Raw genomic sequence first — 18,965 nt, forward strand, 5'->3', positions numbered from 1 at the left:
GCCTTTTAAATGTTGAAATTGTACTAGCCTCCACCACTTCCTCTGGCAGCTGATTCCATACATGTACCACCCTCTGTGTGAAAATGTTGCCCTTTTAGGTCTCTTTTATATCCTTCCCCTCTCATCCTAAACCTATGCCCTTTAGTTCTGGACTCCCCCACCCCAGGGAGAAGACTTTGTCTATTTATCCTATCATGCCCTTCATGATTTTATAGATTAGATTAGATTACTTACAGTGTGGAAACAGGCCCTTCGGCCCAACAAGTCCACACCGACCCACCGAAGCGCAACCCACCCATACCCCTACATTTATCCCTTACCTAACACTGTGGGCAATTTAGCATGGCCAATCCACCTAACCTCTATAAACCTCTATAAGGTCACCCCTCAGCCTCCGACACTCCAGAGAAAACAGCCCCAGCCTATTCAGCCTGTCCTCATAACTTAAATCCTCTAATCCTGGCAACATCCTTGTAAATCTTCTCTGAACCCTTTCAAGTTTCACAACTTCTTTCCGACAGGAAGGAGACCAGAACTGCATGCAATATTTCAAAAGTGGCTGAACCAATGTCCTGTACAGCTGCAACATGACCTCCGAACTCCTGTACTCAACGGTGATGTCATTTTCTTTGGTGATGTCTTTTTCTTAGGGTGTGGTAAATGGGGTCCAAATTAATGTGTTTGTTGATAGACTTCCGGTTGGAATGCCATGCTTCTAGGAGTTCTCGTCCATGTCTCTGTTTGGCTTGTCTGAGGATGGATGTGTTGTCCCAGTGGTATCCTTCCTTATCTGTATGTAAGGATACTAGTGAGAGAGGGTCATGTTGTTTTGTGGCTAGTTGATGTTCATGTATCCTGGTGGCTAGTTTTCTGCCTGTTTGTTCAATGTAGTGTTTGTTATAGTCCTTGCATGGTGTTTTGTAAATGACATTAGTTTTGCTTGCTGTCTGTATAGGGTCTTTCAAGTTCACTAGCTGCTGATTTAGTGTGTTGGTGAGTTTGTGGTCTACCATTTGCATTTACAAAAACACTCATGAGAATTCCTAGAAGCATGGCATACCAACCAGAACTCTATCAACAAACACATTGACTTGAACCCGATTTACCTGTGAAAAAGAACAGGAAATGACGTCACTACAGGAAATTATATCACCAACCCAAACATATCAATAGAAAGCAGGAAACATCAACAGTACTTCATTCAGAGGCTCACTGAAGATGTTATCTAGTATGGTGATGAAACGTCTGAAAATGAACCTTTCAGCTCAGCGAGCAAACCTACATCCAGAACCTCAATCTGAGCTACAAATCTTCTCAAAACTTGCTAATACTTCTACTGCCTTTATACTCTTCTAAGGATTCATGATCATTTACCATGATCATAGACCATCTACATGTGACATAGACTTCCTTCTTTTTCTTAACCAAGCCCTTAATTTCTTTAGTCATCCAGCATTCCTTACACCTACCAGTCTTTCCTTTCACCCTGGACTCTTGTTATCTCATTTCTGACGGCTTCCCATTTTTTGACTGTCCCTGCGAAAATCTACCCCCAATCAACTTTTGAAAGTCCTTGCTTCATACCATCAAAATTAGCCTTCCTCTAATTTAGAACTTCAACTTTTAGATCTAGTCTATTCTGTTCCATCACTATTTTAAAATTAATAGAATTATGGTCGCTGGCCTCAAAGTACTCCATCACTGACACCTCAGTCACCTGCCCTGCCTTATTTCCCAGCAGTAGGTCAAGTTTTGCACCTTCTCTAGTAGGTTCATTCACATTGAATCAGAAGATTTTCTTGTACACACTTAACAAATTCCTCTCCATCTGAACCCTTAACACAATGGCAGTCCCAGTCAATGTTTGGAAAGTTAAAATCCCCTTCCATAACCACCCTATTATTCTTACAGATAACTGAAATCTCCTTACAAATTTGTTTCTCAATTTCCCTCTGACTATTAAGGGGTCTATAATATAATCCCAATAAGGTGATTATCCCTTCCTTATTTCTCAGTTCAACCCAAATAACTTCCCTGGATATATTTCTGGGAATATCCTTCCTCAGTACAGCTGTAATGCTATCATTTATTAAAAATGCCACTTCCCCTCCTCTCTTGCCTCCCTTTCTGTCCTTCCTGTAGCATTTGTATCCTGGAACATAAAGCTGCAAGTCCTGTCCATCCCTGAGCCATGTTTCTATAATTGCTATGATATCCCAGTCCCATGTTCCTAACCATGCCCTGAGTTCATCTGCCTTCCCTGTTAGGCCTCTTGCATTGAAATAAATGCAGTTTAATTTATCATTCCTACCTTGTTCTCAGCTTTGTCCCTGTCTGCCCTGACTATTTGAATCAATTCTTTTATCAACCGTACCAGTCTCAGATTGATCTCCTTCCTCACTATCACTCTGGGTCCCCCCCCACCCCCCACCCCAACCTTAATAGTTTAAATCCGCCGGAGCAGCTTTAGCAAATCTCCCTGCCAGTATATTAGTCCCCTTCCAATTGAGGTGCACTCTGTCCTTCTTGTACAGGTCACTTCTACCCAGAAGAGATTCCAATGATCCAAAAATGTGAATCCTTCTCCCATACACCAGCTCCTCAACCATTCCTTACTCTGCTCTATCCTCCTATTCCTACCCTCACTAGCTCACAGCACCGGGGGTAATCCAGATATTACTCCTCTCAAGGATCTCCTTTTTAAATTCCTGCCTAACTCTTTATATTCTCCCTTCAGAATCTCATCCTTTTCCCTTCCTATGTCGTTGGTTCCAATGTCGTGCTGGTCCCTCTTCCCCTTGAGAACATTCTGCACCCTCTCTGAGACATCCTTGATCCTGGCACCAGGGAGGCCACACACCATTCTGACTTTTCACTGCTGGCCACAGAAACATATGCCTGAGCCTCGGACTAGAGAGTCCCCTAACACAATTGATATCTTGGAATCCGACGTACTGCTCATTGCATTAGAGCCAGTCTCAACACCAGAAACGTGATTGTCCATGCTTCATTCCTCTGAGAATCCATCACGCCCTACATTTTCCAAAACAGCATACTTATTTGAAATGGGTATAGCCATAGAAGACTTCTGCAACTACTTGCCTATCTTTCTTACCTTTCCTGGAGATAACCCATCTGTGTGATTGTATCTGTAACTTTTCCCCCGCCATCCATCACATCCCCTTGCTCTTGTAAATTCCTCATTGCCTCTAACTGTCTGTCCAACCAATCCATTTGATCTGATAGGATTCGCAACCAATTGCATTTATTACAAATATAATCCTCAGTAACACTGAAACTCTCCCTAAACTCCCACATCCGACAAGAAGAGCATATCACTCTCCTAGTGGCCATTTTTGCTTCTTTCAGTGTACAGACCCAGAAATTAGGACCGTCTTATTCCTCTATAAAACACTGCTCCAGGCTAATGTAATACTTATGGCTTATATTTTTTAAGTTGAATCAAGAGACATATCTCAAATAAAGCATATAATGAAGAAAGAACCCATTCTACTCACTACTGCAGACTTACTGTAAGGCCACGCTTAAACTATTCACTTATCATTTTCTGCGCTGTGACCTCTCCCAAACAAGTTCCTCCAAGATTAGTTGTGAATTTCACTGTTTGTTAAATTTCCCAGACGTACTCCTATATCCAGCAATACATGAACTCGAACAGCAAAGGCAGTACCTGTGCAGGTTCACTGTTGTATCAGTTAGCCGTGTGGGTTTCTTTCTCCATCTCTCTCTCTCTTCCCCCTGAGCTAACCTCACCTCACCATGTGCTGCCTTTGTTCCTCTCCCTTTTGAAAGTGCTGTTGTTTTGACTTTTTTTTCTCCGAAGTTCCAAAACACTGCAACAGCATATAAAACAGTAATTGCTGCTCCTTGAATTTGAGAAAATCACTCCAACACCTAAAATACCTCAAAAAAGGAGCAGCCTGTTACAGCCAAAAAATTTTTCCATCCTCCATCTTGGAATACCCAGAATCTATCAGTAAATAAAGGCCCATGATGTTAGGGACAAGCTGCTGGAATGGATAGCAGTTTGGCTGTCTGGCAGAAAACAGAGAATGCGGATAAAAGGGTCCTTCTCAGGATGGTAGTTGGTGACAAGTGGTGTTCCACAATGCTCAGTATTGGGACCACAGCTTTTCACTTTATTCGTTAACAATCTAGATGAAGGAGCTGAGGGTATTCTAGCTACATTTGCAGATAAGACAAAGATAGGTAGAGGAGCAGATAGGGGGCTGCAGAAGGATTTAGGCAGGTTAGGAAAGTGTATATCAGAGTGGTGCTGGAAAAGCACAGCAAGTCAGACAGCATCCAAGGAGCAGGAAAATCGCCGTTTCGGGGAAAAGCCCTTCATCAGGAATAGAGGCAGGAAGCGTCCAGGATGGAGAGATAAGTGTATGGGGGGGGGGGGGGAAATGAGGAAACTGGTTAGGAGAGTGGGCAAAGAAGCGGTAGATGGAGTACACTTAGGAAAGTGTGAGGTCATGCATTTTGGTAAGAAGAATAGAGCCATGGGTTATTTTCTAAATGGGGAGAAAATTCAGAGTCTGAAGTGCAAAGAGACTTGGGAGTTCTTGTCCAGGGTTCTCTCAAGGTAAAATTGCAGGTTGAGTCAGTAGTTAGGAAGGCAAATGCAATAATGGCATTTATTTTGAGAGGACTTAAATATAAAAGCAGGGATGTACTTATGAGATTTTGTAAGACTCTGGTCAGACTACATTTGGAGTATTGTGTGTAGTTTTGAACGTCATATCTCAGGAAGGATGTCCCAGTCCTGGAGCATGTTCAGAGGAGGTTTACAAGAATGGTTGCAGGAATAGCATATGAGGAACGTTTGAGGACTCTGGGTCTATACCCAATGGAGTTTAAAAAGATGAGAGAAAATCTAATTGAAACATATGGAATACTCAATGGCCTGGACAGAGTAGATGTTGGGAAGATGTTTCCATTTGTAGGAGAGACAAGGACCTGAGCCCACAGTCTTAGAGTAAAGGGAAGACCTTTAAGAATGGAGATAAGGAGAAACTTCTTCAGCCAGAGAGTAGTGAATCTATGGAATTCATTGCTGTGGAGGCCAGGTCATTGAGTATATTTAAGACTAAGATAGATAGGTTCTTGATTGTTAAGGGGATCAAGGGTTACGGGGAGAAAGCAGGAGAATAGGGTTGAGAAACTTATCAGCTATGATTGAAAGGTGGAGCAGATTTAATGGGCTGAATAGCCTAATTTCTGCTCCTATGTCTTATGGCCTTACTTTGATGTGTGAGTAGTTTGGCTAGCCACCAGAAATAATCATTCAATGCACAAAAGAAACAAGTTGGCTCTCAGTCCATGCCAGAAAACAAAATGAAAAGCAACCCCAAAGTTTAATTTTATCTTTTATATAGGTCCATTGTGATAGTGTTTAAATGCCAAAATATTATTTGGTAGATTAAGATGAGTCATATGGTTATAAAATACACTTTTCGCAAAGGTTAAATAACTGAAATAAAACAATTGAATCTGAAAAATGGACCATAATTTTACCAGAAGGCAAAGAGTTGAAAGGAATAGAGATGGTACCTGAATTTCTTTTTACTGATGTTGAATGACCTGCTGCAAGTTTCTGGTATTTTTCTACTTTGACAATTCTTTATGGATTATTCTTTCTTTAAACTTTTCAGTTTGTGTTGTAATTAATATGTCTGGATTTCTTGCTTGGCTGTTAATTATGTTTCAAAATTCTGGATGTAGATTTGCTCGCTGAGCTGGAAGGTTCATTTCCGGATGTTTTGTCACCCTACAAGGTTACATCTTCAGTGGGCCTCCGGGTGATGTTACGTCGTAGGGTGACGAAATGTCTGGAAATGAATCTTCCAGCTCAGCGAGCAAACCTACATCCAGAACCTCAACCTGAGCTACAAATCTTCTCAAAACTTGCTATGTTTCAAAATATTCTGTGTCTCTGGCCAATGAAGAGAGAGTCCTCAAGTTTTTTGAGGTCTACCTTATTTTATTTGTGGTCAGTACTAAATTTAAATTTATCTTATTATCTTGGAATCACTATGGAATTTTTTTTTGTACAAGGTTTCTCTCTATTCTTACTGAGTTCTTCATATTCCAGGCTGCTGAACTGTCTATCAAATTTTTAAATCAGGACAAAACACTTGAGGTGATTCAGACACTTGGTCCTCGACTGATTGAAATACAGAAATACAGTGCGGTATGGATTTGAATTAGTCTAATTTTTGATTATGTTATCTATGCAGAAGATGTAAATATAACAGTTAAATCAAATCAGAAAATGTTTGGAATACTCACCAACCTGGGTTAAGTTTTCTTGATGGTTCTTGAGGCGGACTAGCAATGGATTTCTATCTGAAATGTTAATCTATTTTCTCCTTAATGTAGTGATGGATATGCTTTACATTGGCATTGTTTTAAAATTCCCAATGTAAATAACTCTTCACTGGTGTAATAGTCTGATTGTTAGGATTAAACTAATCATCCAGGGAGAGAGCGTTCGAGTCTCATCAAAGCAGTTTCTGAATTTGCACTCGGTTTTAAAAAGCTTTTGTCAATAAAATTAACCGTTTAACTGTCAGACTGTAATAAATACCCAGCCAGTTAACTGATATCTTTTCAGGAAGCAAAACTGTTCTCCTAATTGGCTTGCTGGAGTACTTATTTACTCTTAACTGCATTCTTGATCCAGCAAGCCACTGAGGTGTATCAAATTGCTCAAAAAGGTCTACCCTATTTTCTAAAGGACAATAAATGCTGGCCTTGCCAGCAATATTTACATAAAATAAAATCTTGATAGAAATAATATGTTTTGGCAAATATACCGCTGCCCTTCTAATTTTTGAATTACTGCCCTTCTTTGTCAATGACGTGTGGGAACTCCTTTAAAGGTTTAGTACGATGTCAGTGTTTTGTGGAGGTATTAATCATGGTTTTTCCTTCTCTTTCAACTGATTGTTTCCTTCAATTTTTAGTTTCGGTCCATAGCTGAATAAGATTGTGTACCCATATTAGAAAAAGGGACATCTGGACTTCTTCATCCTTCTTTAAACTTACTCATAATCCTTTTGACTTCACTCATAAAAGTTACTCCAGATTGCAATAATTAAGGTTCTGTCTGAATTTGATTCTATGTACACAACGTAACTTAAGGAAATACTTCATAAATCATCATAATTAGATCATCATAAATTCTGATCTAGCACTAAATCAAAGCAGTATCATCTACAAGAACATGAGGAATGCTTTGAAAGTTGTTCTTCCTTGTATTTAATTCAGTCATTCAGAGGTGTTCTACTAATTTTAAAGGGCAGAATCTATTATGAGGGATAAAAGTAATATGCACTTAGTGTTTTCATTGTCCCTCATTTTAGTTAAGATTAGATTACTTACAATGTGGAAACGGGCCCTCCGGCCCAACAAGTCCCACTGACCCTCCAAAGAGCAACCCCTACATTTACCCCTTCACCTAACACTACAGGCAATTTAGCTTGGCCAATTCACTTAACCTGCACGTTTTTTGGACTGTGGGAAGAAACTGGAGGAAATCCACACAGACACGGGGAGAATGTGCAAACTCCACACAGACAGTTGTCTGAGATAGGAATTGAACCCAGGCCTCTGGTGCTGTGAGGCAGCAGTGCTAACCACTATGCCACCATGCCGCCCATTGTCCTGGCCTCACTAAAATGAAGAATAAACTAAAAATGTTTGGTATAGTTGACAATCCGCCAATAATGAAAATAATTTTACTCTGTGAGTAATCATGCACTTACTGAAATTCATGATATAATTAGAGTCATAGAGATGTACAGCACAGAAACAGACCCTTTGGTCCAACTTGTCCATGCCAACCAGATTTTGTAAATTAATCTAGTCCCCTATTTGCCAGCATTTGACCCATAACCTTCTAAACCCTTCCCACTCATATACCTATCCAGATGCCTTTTAAGTGCTGTAATTGTACAGTCTCTACCAACGCCTCTGGCAGCTCGTTCCATACATGCACCATCCTCTGCATGAAATGGTTGTCCCTTAGGACCCCTTTAAATTATTCTCGTCTCGCCTTAAACCTATGTCCTGTAGTTTTGCACTTACCCATCCTGAGGGATCGACCTTGTCTATTAACTATATTCATGCCTCTCATGATTTTATAAACCTCTGTAAGGTCACCCTTCAGCCTGACACTCCAGGGAAAATGGCCCCAGCCTATTGAGCCTCTTCTTGTAGCTCAAACCTTCCAACCCTGACAACATCCTTGTAAATGTTTTCTGAACCCTTTCAAGTTTCCTTTAGCAGGGAGACCAGAATTGAACACAATATTCCAATCGTGGCCTAACTAATGCATCTAAATCCCGTTCCTCAGAATCCCTTCTAAAAACCTACCCACCATTGATGTCACACTCACCGATCTATAGTTCCCTGGCTATTCCTTTCCACCTTTCTTAAATAATAGCGCTATGTTAGTCAACCTTCAGTCTTCTGGCATTTCACCTGTGGCAATCGATAATACCAGAGTATAGCCACAACATAATGCCCCAACCACTGTATGCAATGCATTGGCGAATAAAGGCAAGCGTACCGAATGCCTTCTTCATTACCATCTACCTGTGACTCTGCTTTCAAGGAATTATGAGCCTGCAACCCAAGGTCTCTTCGTTCAACCACACTCGCCAGGACCTTGTCATTTAGATTAGATTAGATCCCCTACAGTGTGGAAACAGGCCCTTTGGTCCAACCAGTCCACACCGACCCTCTGAAGAGTAATCCACCCAGACCCATTTCCCTCTGACTAATGCACCTAACACTATGGGCAATTCACCTAATCTGCACATCTTTGGACTGTGGGAGGAAACCCACACAGACACAGGGAGAATGTGCAAACTCCACACAGACAGTCGCCTCAGGCTGGAATTGAACCCAGGTCCCTGGCGCTGTGAGGCTGCAGTGCTAACCATTGAGCCACTATGCTAAGTAGTCTAAGGTAAACTTCTTTGCTGTCCACTCCACCAAAATTTTAATGTCATCTGCAATCTTAGTAACCATATCTCTGATGTTCACATCCAAATCATTTATATAACTGGCAAGAAGCAGTGGACTCAGCATTGATCTTGCAGCACACTGCTGGTCACAGGCCTCCAGTCGGAAAAACAACCGCCCATCACCACCCTATGTCTTCTAACTTCAAACCAATTTTGTATCCAAATGGCTAATTCTCTCTGTATACACGTGATCTAACCATGCTAACCAATCTACTACGTGGAATCTTGTCAAACACTTTACCGCTCTGCTTTCATCAATCTTCTTTGATATTTCTTCAAAAAAATTCAATCAAGTTACTGAGACATGATGTCCCACTCAGATAGCCATGTTGACTATCCCGAATCAGTCCTTGCCTTTCCAAATACATGTAAATCCTGTCCCTCCGAGTCCCCTCCAACAACTTACCCACCACTGATGTCAGGCTCACTGATCTATAGTTCCCTGTCTTTTCCTTACCACCTTTCTTAAATAATGGCACCCCAGTAGCCAACGTTAGTCTTCCAGAACCTTACCCTTGGCTATTGATGATACAAATATCTCAGCAAGGAGCCCAGGAATCACTTTCCTGATTTCCAAAATTCTAGGGTACACCTGATCCAGGTCCTGGGGATTTGTCCACCTTTATGCATTTTAAGATGTCCAGCACCACCACCTTTGCAATATGGACACTTCAAGATATCGCTGTTTATTTTCGTAAGTTCTCTCGCTTCCAAAAACCCTCTCCAAAGTAAACACTGATGTAAGATATACATTTAGTACCTCACCCATCTCCTGCGGGTTCCACACAATTCCAAAGAACTAACTTGTTATGTTTCTTATCTGCAACTCTGCAACTACAATATTAATAATATACTTTACAATCATAGAATCCCCATAGTATGGAAGCAGGCCATTTAGCCCATCAAATCAACATTGACCCTGTAAAGAGCATCCCGCTCAGACCCCCATACCCTATCCCTGTAACCTGGCATTTCTCATGGCTAATCCACCGAGCTTGCACATCCCTGGGCAATTTAGTATTGCCAATCTATCTAACCTGCATATCTTTGGACTGTAGAAGGGAACAAGATACCTGGAGGAAACTCATGCAGACGTGGAAAGAATGTGCAAACTCCACACAACAGTCGCCTGAAGGTGGATTCAAACCTGGGTACCTAGCGCTGTGAGGCAGCAATGCTAACTATTAAGCTATTGTTCCACCTCACAATCTGGAACCATTACCATTTGTAGAACAAAATGATTGGTCATAGATCTTAGTTTTATTTGTTCTAATACCATTAACCATTACTATCAAAATGTTTTCCTTTTAAAATTAGTACTACACCTCCTGGCAGTTGAATTATATTCAAGCAAGGACTACTTCCAAAGCCCTTTCTCTATAAATGCTACTTTGATCATAGAAACAGCTTTCGATATATTCAGAAAAACTGTTGGGTAATTTCTTCAGTGTAATGTTTACCGTTAATTTTCAAATGAAAGTTAAAACATGTAAAATCTTTGACAAGTCACAAATTAAATAAACAAATCATAATCGTGTTTTGTGAACTTATGATCAATTGATTCATTTTATGGGAAGAATTTATTCTATTTCCCATTGGAATTTATTTTAAAACTCTTTAATTGTGCAAAAATAAGCCTGACATTTTATAAAAGATATGGACAGCTACTTTTCAAGATTTTTAGTCTGCCTGCTTTAGTCATATGTACACAGTGATGTCTTCTAGCAAGCGATGTGACTACATCACTTTGGGGTGCCTTTCCTTAAGCTGAAAAATATGACCAAGTTTCATATCACTGCTGAACTCACCCATCTAGAATGAAATATTGAGCAAAAGGTGTTTAAAAATCAATAAACGATAAACTGCAAACTGATGATATAGAAAGTATTCCCCAAAGATACAGTTTCAAATAAATACAGATTGACCATCAAAACCACAGATACCTGCAAATTATGGCAATGGACAGCTTTGAATTTACCAAGTTCATTTATTACTTAAAGCAGATGAGTACATGGTGACAGCAGATGTAGAAACCTTTTTGTATATAATGGAATCCTTTTTTAACCAACATACATATAACTATAATGAGCTTTATTTCTCATTATGAATACTGGATAAAGTGATACACAAATGGAGGGAATTGCTAGTCTGATAGGGTGGAATTCAGGAAATAGGCTTCTGAAATTGTGGGTGTTAGCCTGAAATCATGCTCTTTATAAAGTCATGGAGTCATATAGCACAGGAACAGACCCTTCGACTCAACTCACTCATGCTCACCAAATTTCCCAAACTAATATAGTCCCAGTTGCCTGCGCTTGGCCCATATCCCTTTCAAACTTTCCTATTCATGTACCTGTCCAAATGTCTTTAAATGTTGTAACTGTACCTGCACTTATCACTTCCTGTAGCAGTGGCTCTTCCTCTGGCACTTTCTCCATGTATGAGAAAGGTGCCCCTTTTAAAATCTTTCTCCTCTCACTTTAAAAATATATCTTCTAGTTTTGAACTCCACTATCATGGGGAAAATACCTATGCTATTCACCTTATCTGTGCTATCATGATTTTATACATCCCTCAATCTTCTGTGCTGCAGTGAAGAGGAGTCCCAACCTATCCAGCCTCTCCTTATAACTCAAAACCTCCAGTCCTGGTAAAATCCTTGGATGCAGAAAATGCTGGAGTTTGGGTTGTTACGAGAGATGTAAGGAATGTTTCTCCGTTTCTTCTACCCTAATCCATGCTTTTAAATAATCTCCTGGTTCTTGGAACTTCTTGCTTAATAGCGGTTAGCATGAAACTACAAATAAGGTTTCTTTACTACCATAGAGCTAAATCCAGTAACATTTGTAGAGGCCATGTTATGCAAAATCACATGGTTAGATGTGATCAGAAAAGGATGAACTCAAATCCTCAGAACCCCTCCAGCCAACGTTGCTATCCATAATGAGATGCTGGTTATTTATTAAAAGCCAAATACTAGCTCCCCAGCATTTTGAACATAATCATATACAGAACAAGGAGGTGTGGTTCCAGGATAGAGGTCTGCAAGACATTAATTTCCCCCACTTTCTACTATGCTTGTGATTTGTCAGGTACTCCAAACTTAGAGCAGTCGCATCATCCTGTGCAGACTGTCAGCATAGCAGATGCCAGGATCTGGTGTTTCCTCTCCTGATAGAAAAGTACCTTGGGATGGCAATGTACAATGAAATCAAACATCCAGGCAATGAGCTGCTGACTATGCTGTCAGCACTCCAGAATTGTCAATCTTATGTAAGGATAACAAGAAGAAATGCTGCAAGAGGAGCTTTGAGAATTAGGATATTTTGCTGATCCAGTTTTCTATGGTTTTTTTTTTAGATTTTAGATTACTTACAGTGTGGAAACAGGCCCTTCGGCCCAGTAAGTCCACACCGACCCGTTGAAGCGCAACCCACCCAGACCCATTCCCCTACATTTACCCCTTCACCTAACACTATGGGCAATTTAGCATGGCCAGTTCACCTAACCTGCAAATTTTTGGACTGTGGGAGGAAACCGGAGAAAACCCATGCAGACACGGGGAGAATGTGCAAACTCCACACAGACAGAACCCGGGTCTCTGGCGCTGTGAGGCAGCAGTGCTAACCACCATGCCGCCCCCAAATGTGTGTGTAATTTGAAAATAAGAGCACCTGCAGACAAAGTGCCCATCATTCATGTCCCTTGAAAGGGCCTAATTTATAGATTTCATGATAGAGAGAATGCTTTGAGTGAAAAACTGCATCCTTTGTGCTGTGTATGTCCTCAATACCATGCGTGTTATTCTGTTTACTTTCCCAAATTTTCCCGGACTGGTTTCCTTGTTTTTAAAAAGAGGTAGATCCATCATTTATTTAATTTTTTATTATAATAACCACTGTTTAATTACCTAGCTACAACTTGAATATCATACTTAAATACAGTGTGCATCTAATCAAACAATCCATTTGTAGCCTTATCACTTTTTTGTGCAGTTAGAATAATTCCTTTTAAATGTAATAACACAGTGAGAACTCTGTTAACCTGTACACTTATGTTGTATTACATTGACTAAATGACCATGAATCATTTTTCAGTCCATGGTTGGGACAATTAATACTTTTTTTTATTATTCGTCCATGGGGTATGGGTATCACTGGCTATACCAGCATTTATTTCCCATCTCTAATTACCCTTGAGAAGGTGGTGGTGAGCAGCCTTCCTGAACTACTGCAGTCCATATGCTGTCGGTAGATCCACAATACTGTTAGGGAGGGAATTCCAAGATTCTAAAATATAATTGTACTTCGGGAGGATATTCCTAGAAATACGTCCAGCGATGTTATTTGGGTGCAAGTAAGAAATAAGAAGAGGATGATCACCTTATTGGGATTGTACTATAGAGCTCCCAGTAGTCAGCAGGAAATTGAGAAACACATTTCTAGGAAGATCTAAATTATCAGTAAGAATAATAGGGTGCTTACGGTAGGGGATTTTAACTCTCCAAACATAGACTGGGACTGCTACAGTGTTAAGATCTTGGATGAAGAGACATTTGTTAAGTTTGTACAATAAATGTTTCTGATTCAGTATGTGGATATATCTACTAGAGAAGGTGCAAACGTTGACATACGCTTGGGAGGTAAGCCAGGGCAGGTGACTGAGGTGTCAGTAGGGGAGCAATTTGGGACCAGTGCCCATAATTCTATTAGTTTTGAAATAGTAATAGTAAAAGATGGACCGTTAAAGTTCTAAATTGGAGGAAGGCCAATTTTTGCAGTATTAGGCAAGAACTTTCAAAAGTTGATTGGGGACAGATGTTTGTAGGTAAAGGAATGGCGGGAAAATGGGAAGCCTTCAAAAATGAGATGTCCAGAGACCGTATGTTACTGTTAGAGTGAAGGGCAAGGCTGGTAGGGTAGGAAGTGCTGGATGACGAGAGAAATTAAAGTTTTGGTCAAGAAAAGGAAGGAAGCATTTAACAGATATAGACAGCAGAGATTGAGTGAATGCCAAGAAGAGTTTAAAGGCAGAAGGAGTATACTTAAGGAGGAAAGTAGGAGGACAAGAAGCGGACATGTGATAGCTTTGGCAATAGGGTTAAGGAGAATCCAAAGGGATTCTACAAATGCATTAGGGACAAAAGAGTAACGAGGAAGAGAACAGGGCCCCTTAAAGATCAATAAGACTACAGGAGATGGAGGAATTACTAAACAATTATTTCCATCTGTGGCGAACAATATGGAAGATATAGAATGTGAGGAACTGAATATCAACATCTAGAAAAATGTTCATATTACTGAAGAGGAAGTGCTGGATGTCTTAAAAAGCATCAAGGTGAATAAACCCCCAGGATCTGGATTGGTGTATCCTAGTATTCTGTGAGAAGCTGGGCCCCTTGCTAAGATATTTAAATCATCAATAACCACAGGTGAGGTGCCAGAAGACTGGAGGTTGATTAACATAGTGCCACTATTTAAGGAAGGTGATAAGGAAAAGCCAGGAAAAAACTATAGACTGGTGAGCCAAATGTCGGTGGTAGGCAAGTTGTTGGAGGGAATCCTGAGGGACAGGACTTGCATGTATTTGGAAAGGCAAGGACTGATTAGGGATAGTCAACATGGCTTTGTGCTTGGAAAAACGTGTCTCATAAACTTAATTGAGTTTTTTAAAGAAGTAGCGAAGAGGACTCATAAGGGCAGATCAGTGGATGTGATCTATATGGACTTCAGTAAGGCATTCGACAAAGTTCCTCCTGGTAGACTGTTTAGCAAGGTTAGATCACGTGGAATACGGGAGAACGAGCTGTTTGGATACAGAACTGGTTCGAAGGTAGAAGATAGAGGATGCTGACAGAGGGTTGCATTTCAGACTGGAGGACAGCCATGTGCCACAAGGATCGATGCTGTGTCCACTGCTTTTCATCATTAGGCTGCCCAGGTGAAAGATGAGTATTGTTCCTCCAATTTGCAATCTGATTCGATGCGGCAGTGAAGGAGGCTGGGAGGGGACATGTCAGAGGGGAAGTAGCAGGGGGTATTGAAATGGGCAGTGACCAGAAAGTCAGGCTGGCCATTTAGGGCCTGGCGACAACACTTGTTGAAACGGTCACCTAGTCTACATTTGGTCTCATTGATGTAGAGAAGACCATACCGGGAGCACCGGATGCAATAGACTAGGTTGGAGGAGATGCAGGTGAACCTCTGCCTCACCTGGAAGGACTGTTTGGGGCCCTGGATGGAGGTGAGGGAGATGGTATATGGGCAGGTGTGGCATCATTTCCAATTACTGAGGAAGATGCTAGGGGATTGGAGGCGGAGTGAGGTTCGTTGGTGAGGGGTGTGGCATGAGCCAAGGAGTGTTGATGGGAATGGCCCTTGTGGAAGACAGAGAAGGGTGGGGAGGCAAAGTTAAGGTCTAATTGGAGTTGGTGTAGGCCTACAATTACAACATTAGAAAAGACATCTGGATGGGTAAATAAATAGGAAGGGTTTAGAGGGATATGAGCCAAATGCCGGGAAATGGAAGTAGATTTATTTAGGATATCTGGTTGGCATGGACGATTTGGACCAAATGGCCTGTTTTCATCCTGCAAATGTCTATGACTGTATTTTGACCCAAAACGCTGAAGGAATGGTGATGTATTTCCAAGTCAGGATGGTGAGTGGCTTGGAGAGGAATTTGAACTTGGTGGTATTCCCATGTATGTACTATTTTTGTCCTTCAAAATGGAGGTGGTAGTGGTTTTGGAAAGTGATGTCTAAGGAGCTTTGGTGATTTTCTGCAGTGCTGCGCCAAAACGTCGGTGGTGGAGTGTATGGATGTGGTGCCAATTAAGTGGGCTGCTTTGTTCTGGATGAGGTCAAGCTTTTTGAGTTTGTAGAGTTGCACTCATCCAGGTAAGTGGGGTATTCTCCACCAGTCTCCTGTCTTTGGAGAGTCAGGAGATGAGTTACTTGCTACAGGATTTCTAGCTTCACAACTGCTTGTGAAGCCACGGTATTTATATGGCTAGTCCAATTGAGTTTCTGGTCAACAGTACTCCCCAGGATGTTGGGCAAAGTAGGGTATTCAATTATGGCGATGCCATTGAGGTATCAAAGATTGATGCTTCAGATTTTCTTTTATTGGAGATGGTCTTTATTTAATTATTTTTTAATACAATTAATTTGCAGGCAGCTGAACTGTACCTTAATATGGACCTCATTAAAGATGCCATTGACTGTTTCATAGGAGGGGAAGAATGGAACAAAGCTAAACGTGTGGCAAAGGAACTCGATCCCAGGTAAGAACTTTCTATGTTGCAAATAATCAGCACAATGAGTACCCTAGAGTGATCAGAAGATCATAACCTCAAAAAGAGTTTTAATTTTAATGAAATAAACCATTGTCAAGACTTTCTGCCCATTGATTACACATAATTAGAATTCTTTCCTATTGGAGTAAATTTTAATTAACTTAGATTATGTACAGTGAGGAAACAGGCCATTTGACCCAACAAGTCCACACCAATGCTCTGAAAAGTCACCCACCCAGCTCCATTCCCCTACCCTACATTTACCTCTGACTAATGCACCTATCACTATGGGCAATTTAGCATGGCCTGTTCACTTCATCTGCACATCTTTGGATTGTGGGAGGAAACCAGCGAGCACGGCAAGGTTGTGCAAACTCCACACAGACAGTCGCCCCAGATGGGCATTGAATTCAGGTCCCTGATGCTGTGAGGCAACCACTGAGCCACAATGCCACCCCAAGACTTGTCTGAGTTCAGAAATAAGATTATATCTCTTCAATACTCTAACCCATAGCTATTCCAATAAGAAAAATGCAAGCATGTGAAAAATTATAACTTTAATGTTTTTGAAATACAATATTTATGGCTTTTTAAACTTTTTTTTACTTTATTCAATGAGTAAAAATGTTTTAGGGACACTATATTCCATATAGTTTTTGAGATTTTAAAATTAATGAATATGTTTGATTCATATCAACAAACAATACGATACTTTAACTTGCGTTCTTAATTTCTTTGCATCAGCTCATCTGTCATTTGATTTTTTAATGTTTATTTTGTTGATCCTAAAACTCTTCATGATATCTTGTACTGCAGATTGTGTATCCAGAATTGGGCAGGGACTTACAAATTAGTGTGGCTTTATTCTGCAATTATTATCTTCACCAGTGCTTTATTTTATATATCATGTCATAAAGCAAAGAAATAATGAATTTTATCAAACTATGTATTTCAAATCGATCTTATCAGATCGAGTGGATTGGTTGGAGAGACAGATAGAAGCGATGAGAAATTTGCAGCAGCAACAGTATGTGATGGATGGCAGTTATAGGAAGGGGGGGAAGTCTCAGATACAATCACATGGATGGGTTAACTCCAGGAAGGGTAAGAGAGGGAGGCAGCTAGTGCAGGAGTCTTTTGTGGATATACCCATTTCAAACAGGTATGCTGTTTTGGAAAATGTGGGGGGTTGATGGATTCTCAGGAGAACGTAACACGAACAGCCACGTTTCTGGTATTGAAACTGGCTGTAATGCAATAAGGGGTACATCGGCTTCCAAGAGATCAATTGTGTTAGGGGATTCTGTAGTCCGAGGTACAGACAGACGTTTCTGTGGCCAGCAGAGAAAAAGCAGAATGGTGTGTTGTTTCCCTGGTGCCAGGATCAAGGATGTCTCAGAGAGGGTGCAGATTGTTCTCACGGGGGAGAGGGGCCAGCAGGAGGTCATTGACCACATTGGAACCAACAACAATGGAAGGGAAAAGGTTGAGATTCTGAAGGGAGATTACACAAAGTTAGGCAGAAATTTAAAAAGGAGGTCCTCATGGGTAGTAATATCTGGATTACTCCCAGTGCTACGAGCTAGTGAGGGCAAATTAGTGTGGTTTTATTCTGCAATTATTATCTTCACCAGTGCTTTATTTTATATATCATGTCATAAAGCAAAGAAATAATGAATTTTATCAAAACTATGATGGAGCAGATGAATGCATGGCTGAGGAACTGGTGTATGGGAGAAGGATTCACATTTTTGGATTATTGGAATCTCTTTTGGGGTAGAAGTGACCTGTACAAGAAGGACAGATTGCACCTAAATTGGAAGGGGTCTAATACACTGGCAGGGAAATTTGCTCGAACTGCTTGGGAGGATTTAAACTCGTAAGGTGGGGGGTTGGGACCAGGGAGATAATGAGGAAAGAGATCGATCTGACACAGGTACAGCTGAGAACAGAAGTGAGTCAGAAAGGGCAGGCACATACAAGGTAGGACTAATAAATTAAACTGCATTTATTTCAATGCAAGGGGCCTAATAGTCAGTCAGGGCATGGTTAGCAACATGGGACTGGGATATCATAGCAATTACGGAAACATGGCTCAGGGATGGGCAGGACTGGCAGCTTAATGTTCCAGGATACAAATGCTACAGGAAGGATTGAAAGGGAGGCAAGAGAGGAGGGGGAGTGGCATTTTTGATAAGGGATAGCATTACAGCTGTACTGAGGGAGGATATTCCCAGAAATACATCGAGGGCAGGTATTTGGGTGGAACTGAGAAATAAGAAAGGGATGATCACCTTATTGGGATTGTATTATACCCCATAATAGTCAGAGGGAAATTGAGAAACAAACTTGTAAGGAGATCTCAGCTATCTGTAAGAATAATAGGGTAGTTATGGTAGGAGATTTTAACTTTCCAAACATCGACTGGAACTGCCATAGTGTTAAAGGTTTAGATGGAGAGGAATTTCTTAAATGTGTACAAGACAATTTTCTGATTCAGTATGTGGATGTACCTACTAGAGAAGGTGCAAAACTTGACCTACTCTTGGGAAATAAGGCAGGGCAGGTGACTGAGGTGTCAGTGGGGGAGCACTTTGGGGCCAGCGACC

At 40.9% G+C, this 18,965-nt stretch overlaps 1 protein-coding gene across 2 annotated transcripts in view; it reads left to right on the forward strand.

Annotated features, from left to right (window-relative positions):
• Window positions 1-18,965, forward strand: part of ift172 (intraflagellar transport 172) — a 279,132-nt gene that overhangs the window by 202,966 nt on the left and 57,201 nt on the right. For both annotated transcript variants that reach the window (XM_043682226.1, XM_043682236.1), the window contains 2 exons: window positions 6,119-6,217; window positions 16,235-16,344. In XM_043682226.1, the coding sequence (XP_043538161.1) occupies window positions 6,119-6,217; window positions 16,235-16,344 (209 nt within the window). The remainder of the gene's footprint in view (window positions 1-6,118; window positions 6,218-16,234; window positions 16,345-18,965) is intronic.

The sequence above is a fragment of the Chiloscyllium plagiosum genome, chromosome 3 (assembly GCF_004010195.1).
Source record: "Chiloscyllium plagiosum isolate BGI_BamShark_2017 chromosome 3, ASM401019v2, whole genome shotgun sequence".
Taxonomy (NCBI): Eukaryota; Metazoa; Chordata; class Chondrichthyes; order Orectolobiformes; family Hemiscylliidae; genus Chiloscyllium; species Chiloscyllium plagiosum.